The 5,680-nt window shown below is 40.3% G+C and overlaps 1 protein-coding gene across 12 annotated transcripts; it reads left to right on the plus strand.

The window, feature by feature from the left end:
* Window positions 1-449: 449 nt before the first annotated feature.
* Window positions 450-4,147, plus strand: LOC147605480 (F-box/RNI-like superfamily protein). Of its 12 annotated transcripts, none has more exons than XR_015265128.1 (5): window positions 450-625; window positions 1,580-1,624; window positions 1,767-2,965; window positions 3,099-3,168; window positions 3,840-4,147. XR_015265128.1 is itself a non-coding variant. In XM_086793121.1 (4 exons), the coding sequence occupies exons 3-4, from the start codon at window positions 1,789-1,791 to the stop codon at window positions 3,104-3,106; spliced, it is 1,185 nt and encodes a 394-aa protein (XP_086649247.1). In that variant the 5' UTR covers window positions 450-669; window positions 1,217-1,310; window positions 1,767-1,788; the 3' UTR covers window positions 3,107-3,676. The 12 variants fall into 12 exon arrangements, 10 of the variants coding, with proteins under 10 accessions (XP_086649247.1, XP_086649239.1, XP_086649238.1 ...); XR_015265127.1 differs by lacking the exon at window positions 3,840-4,147 and adding an exon at window positions 3,328-3,676; XM_086793121.1 differs by lacking the exons at window positions 1,580-1,624; window positions 3,840-4,147 and adding an exon at window positions 1,217-1,310 and having other exon boundaries at window positions 450-669; window positions 3,099-3,676.
* Window positions 4,148-5,680: the final 1,533 nt, after the last annotated feature.

The raw sequence follows: 5,680 nt of genomic DNA on the forward strand, positions 1-5,680 counted from the left end.
GCTTATATTTCAAATATAAACATGCAAAAAAATCATATGTGAAGGCACAACTAAATGTGAGTGTGTGCGCGTGCACACACACACACCCACCATACATCCATATTGCAAGTATGTAATATATATATGTGTGTGTATGGACATGCAATATATATATATGTGTGTGTGTGTGTGTCTACATACATACAATTGTATGTATATAAGTGCATACATACACACATACCAAATAGCATACTTTACACACACATATATGCAATATGTGTGTAAAGCGTTTCTTTGTTCGAGTCTTAGAACGAGCGTGCTCGTTTTTGACCCTGGCTCGAAAAACAAAAAAAATATATGCAATATGCATTCATACATGGATACACGTGTGTATATATGTGTACTTATATATATATATATATATATATATTACACACGTGTACATATAAAGGCATTTTGAGTGCGTTTAGTATATGGAGGAGTTGTGGGGGTCAAGGAAAGGGATTGCATCGCCGGATTCCTGTAGCGCTTTCTTTGTGGTTGCTGGCTAATCCAAGCTATAAGAGCTCTATCTGTGTATGCGAGCCGTGGCAATGGTGCGCGTGGGAGGGGTCGACAGCCGGCCTCCGCCTCTGCTGAAGAAGAGGTGAGCCCAAAATTCTGCAAAAGTGAGCTACTCGATCTGTGCAAGTAAGCTCTCTCTCTCTCTCTCTCTCTCTCTCCACACACAAACACACACACACACACACACACGCTTATCAACACTACTTTAGATCTAACCACAGCTTAGGCAACGGCGATGCAGAGCTTGCCATGAAACCTTGAAATTATAGATCTGTTTTTCAAACAAAGCGAATAAGCCCACGATGCTTTTTGCCCTTGTTGCCCACATATTCCCCATGTGGGCCCCACTACCTTCCAGGCACCTATCTCCAGTCTTTCCCCTCAAACGTGCCATCTTCCTTTGCTTTGCTTTGATTCTGCATGAATGTGGTGGCGTGCTTTGGGCAAATCCATCTCTGTGTGTACTACTTCCAAAACTTCTGTTTTTAGGTACTTCTCTTTGCTGCATTCATGTCTCGTGTTCGAACCTTAAACGCCATTGGATCCGCCATTTCGAGCATTGATGGAAGTGCCTACTGTTCATTGTGTTAACTCTAATTCAGAAGTAAACATTATGAATGTGTTTGAAGCTTGAGTTTTATTCAGCAATGGTATGGACATGTTGTGTTTGCAGGGTACCATGCTCTATTTGAGGCTTGTTGATTGCTGTTGAAATCTCACAATCTTGGGTGCTGATGACATAGTCTATGCTATGCATGATGATGAAGGTTTGATGGTTTTTTGTATGTATATACAAAAATATATGTATGTATGCATTTATGCATGCATGCAATGTAATGTTGCCGCTTCAACAAAGTATGTTTCAATGGATCGTCTTGCCTTGCCTTGATTTGCATGTGGATAACTGTCCCAGCCTTGTCTGTGGATGTTTCTGTTGTTGAAAGCATGATGCTGTGGGGAAAAGTATTAAAGTCGGCTGCTTTCTTCTGTTTCCATGTACTCACTCATTGAAAACTGCTATTATCAAATTCTGAAGCTTAAGTTCTGCTTTCAATCATCGCACTTGGTATCAATTTTTAGCGTAAGAATACTGCTCTAACTCTCACACTGGCTTACTAGGCTGTCATGATTGTGTTGTTATGTCCATTTTTGTAATTGTTGTGATTGTTTGATTTTCTGAAACATGATTGTGTTGTTATGTCCATTTTTGTTGTGCATTGCAGATTGGCATTCTGGAGTGAATCAATGGATTCACTTCCTACAGAAGTGGTGGGCAACATATTGTCTCATGTGGCGTCTGCTCGGGATGTTGTGATCGCTTCTGCGACCTGCCGCAAATGGCGAGAGGCTGCAAGGCATCACCTTCACAAGCTTTCTTTTGCCTATTCGGACTGGCCCACTTACAGGGACCTGACAGTCAGTCAGTGTGAGATTGTAATAACAGAAACATTGATGCGAACAAGATGTCTACATGAGTTGTCAATCTGCATGGGTCTCACGAAGGAGTTTTCTGCAGCCCTAGTAATTGCATGGCTTATGCACACAAAGGAGACGCTAAGGTCTCTCACCTTCATGAATGCAACCAAACCGAGGGTGAACATACTGGAGAAATGTGGTGGGCAGAAGTTGGAGCACTTGGTGTGGGGGTTTGCATACATACCGACAGTCGACCCAACCATCCACAAGTTCCCATCTCTTGTCTCTCTTACTCTCAATAATCGGGCTGGGCTGTCAGCCTTAGACCTTAACTTGCTACTCTCTGTCTGTCCCAAGCTGGAGTTTCTGTCTCTGATAAACATTGACATCACATTCTCGGATGCACCATCCACAATCGAGCTGAATAGTGCTTCTTTGAAAACCCTCAACATCGAGGGGCTCAGTGTTGACAGTATTGTGCTCGAAGCTGATAAGCTGGAAAGTTTGACACTAAGGGACTCCACATTCGAGCAATTCGAACTTGTGAGCAAGGGCAGTTTGCGGCATCTATTCATCGAGGATGTGAGCATCATACAGCTAGAAATTGGTCAATCAGCTGATTTGCTTGAGGAGGTAATTGTGAGTGATTTCACGATTGTGTGGCCGAAATTCTTTCAAATGATTTCAAGAGCAAGTAAGCTGAGGAAACTTCGGCTGTGGGGTGCTGAGGAAGATGCCATGGACTTGGAAATGATTGCCTCATCGTTTCCATGCTTGAGTTGGCTGGCACTTAATTATGACCTAGGGGATGTGCATTATCAGCAAGCCTTCCGCAGCTCTGCCATCTTGGAGAAGGTAGTTGTACTTGAGCTGGGTGCATCCAAAATTCACGACCTCTTTGCTCAGTGGATTGCTGGGTTCTTGGAACGGTGCCCTAATTTGAAACGACTCGCAATTCATGGTACAGTCTCTGAGGCCAAGTCTCGTGAAGATTACCAGCTGGTTGGTAGGTTCACTTCCTCCATGATTAATCTCATGCGTCGATACTCACATGTTGATGTGAAATTTGAATTTTCTTGAAAGCTTTTTCAAAGTAAAAACAATAGATTCAACCCCAGCATTTGATTATTCTTTTACAGGAGGTTGAAGTCCTGAAGACTTAACTATTGATGGGAGGTTTCCTAACAGTTTTTATGTTGTGCAGCTGAGGTAATGAATGATAGTTAAGGTCTCTGCTTTGGTTTTTTTATGAGCTTGGGGTTTTCTAGACAAGGATGTTCAAAGAGAATTAAGTGCATTACACTTTCTTTGGGACTTGCAAAGAGACTCAATCAAGCCAAGTCCTCACTCTATGCTTTTCTCTTTCAGCTGGTTACAACACACCAGCTGTCTGTCATTGGGCCCCTATGGCCTGCCTGCCATCAGGGATGGACAGGCATGCCTGGACAAGGAACCACAAGACATTGCTTGGGCTGAGAATGTTCTTGTAACCAGCCTTAGCAATATGGTTTCTTTTCACTAGCTATGAGTAAAAGTGAGGAACAATTATTGCTGTCAGCTGACCGATCTGTTTTTGTAGGAGCGATTTTGACATAATTCTGGAGTCATCACATGATTATACTATGACTCCCTATGTATATTCATGCTAACGTACTGGTGGCTGTATTGTCTTCCTAATTTGTATGTATGTTTTCATGTAGGCATAAACATCAAAAACTTAGATCTGTAGCATGCAGGTGGTTCTTGTGTAGAAGAGGGTCTAAAAATCTACACAGTTATTGCCAACACAAGCATAAGCTTTTACTGGTAGACAATCTTAGTATTGTATCTACTTATATGCGTGCATGCCAATCACTTCAAACTGTACTTGCAATGTGTAGAAAATAAGGATTGCTTTGGTCTATTGAGAACTTAGTGGAGTATATGACAAAGAAACCATTGGAATCACTTGGTAGTATTCATTGACACCATTGTAAACAACAACATGAAGTATTGACACCATTGCAGACAACATTGGACCATCTACATAAAAAATGGGCACGTGAGATTGTGTAAAGCCCATCCCCAAGACTTTTTGTCAGGTCCATTGTAATCATTCAAGGAAGATATAAGACATTTCTACAACTAATTAACTGTCTTTATTGAAGTTTTCCAAGACATTATAATCATATGCCTTGCTCCTTATATCAATATGCTCGCAATGAAAGTGTTGTCTTGAATTTGGTGTTGAGGACGAACAAAAATGTTTTGATGTAATAAGGAGGTGGTATTGATCAAAGGTTGCTAATTTGAATCACAAGGAGACAAGATTGGCATCTCTATGGCTTGATTAATATTCTCTTGAACAAAGCTTGTTATGACACTATAATTATACCTATTGGTCCTTGCATCCATATGCTTGCAATGAACATGTCTTTCATGTGATAACAAGGGAGAGTTATCCACGTTGATTAGAGTTATAGATAACAAACCCAAAGATCACATCCCCTGCAAATATCCACTCTCACTAGGTTGCACTCTCTTCGTTTGCTCAACTCTCTTTGAGAACATGATCTAGCTAAGTGAGAGTAGTATATCCTAGGGAGAATTGCAAGATCACAGGGGATTCATTCAATTTCTATTTCTCGTAGTTGTTGCTCTATTAAATCTTTTAGTGTGCTATTCATTGTATTTAGCACCACTTCTTTATCTCTCCTAAATTGAGGTGTGTTCACTTTTACTTAAAGAGATTCATTTAGTTTTTTTAAAGAAATTCCCTTTCCTTGAGTTTTACTTAAAGAGATTCATTTAGTTTTTAGATTGAGCAACTTGAACTAGAATGCTATCATAGGTTTCGTTGTACCAAGGGTATTCTAATCTTCTTGAGCAAGGAGACTCGAGATACATACAAATTATTTTTGCACCAACCTTGTGTTGGGATTTTGCTAATTCCTTATGGCCTACTCTCTTTGCCTTGCAAAGTTGCTTACACTTTTTACAAAAAGAAAAAGAAAAAGAAAAGCTGTGAATCTTGCCAACAATAGCAACCTCATAAACTAGGTGCACAAGGAGGTGCAACTAAACAATTCTAATGTGTGGATAAAGTGCTCCTTCTCTATGAAAGTTAAATGTGTTCTCCTTTTAGTAGATCTTAAAAAAACAAGAGTAATGGTAATTCCACTTAAAATAATAATACAACAAAGAAGAGCATTTACATGCTTTGTGGATTGTGTAAAGAATATGTAGTCTTGAAGGTGCTTCTCAAAGTTTGCATCACTTGGGTTGACTTGAGAAATGAGTAAATACTCGATCTTAGCTTTTACTTGGGCAATCTCAATAATACATTTAGCTTCTTGATTTTTGGGATTAGGTGAGTAAGTGGGATTTGCTTTGGTTCAAAATCACCAGGTAGCTTGTGGCTCTCCAGTCTAGGTAGGTCCTAAGCTCGATACTAGGGAGATTGCCTTAGATATCACTAGGTAGCTTGTGGCTCCCATCTAGGCTGGTTAGACCTAGGCTTGCCACTTGGGAGATTGCCATACATATCAATAGGTTGCTTGTGGCTCCCATATAGCCTAAGCTTGCTACTTGGGAGATTGCCTTATATACCACATATTGAGGTTTAGTTCTACTTGGCTTGGACAATATCATAGTCCTACCTTTTTTTGGTAGAAAAATTACATGCATCATAGGATAGTATCATAGGTAGGTTGTGTTTTTTTTAATTGGTGCTAGGTGCTGG

This window comes from Cibotium barometz, chromosome 59, assembly GCF_041138505.1.
Source record: "Cibotium barometz isolate CiBa-2024 chromosome 59, ASM4113850v1, whole genome shotgun sequence".
In the NCBI taxonomy this organism is placed as follows: domain Eukaryota; kingdom Viridiplantae; phylum Streptophyta; class Polypodiopsida; order Cyatheales; family Cibotiaceae; genus Cibotium; species Cibotium barometz.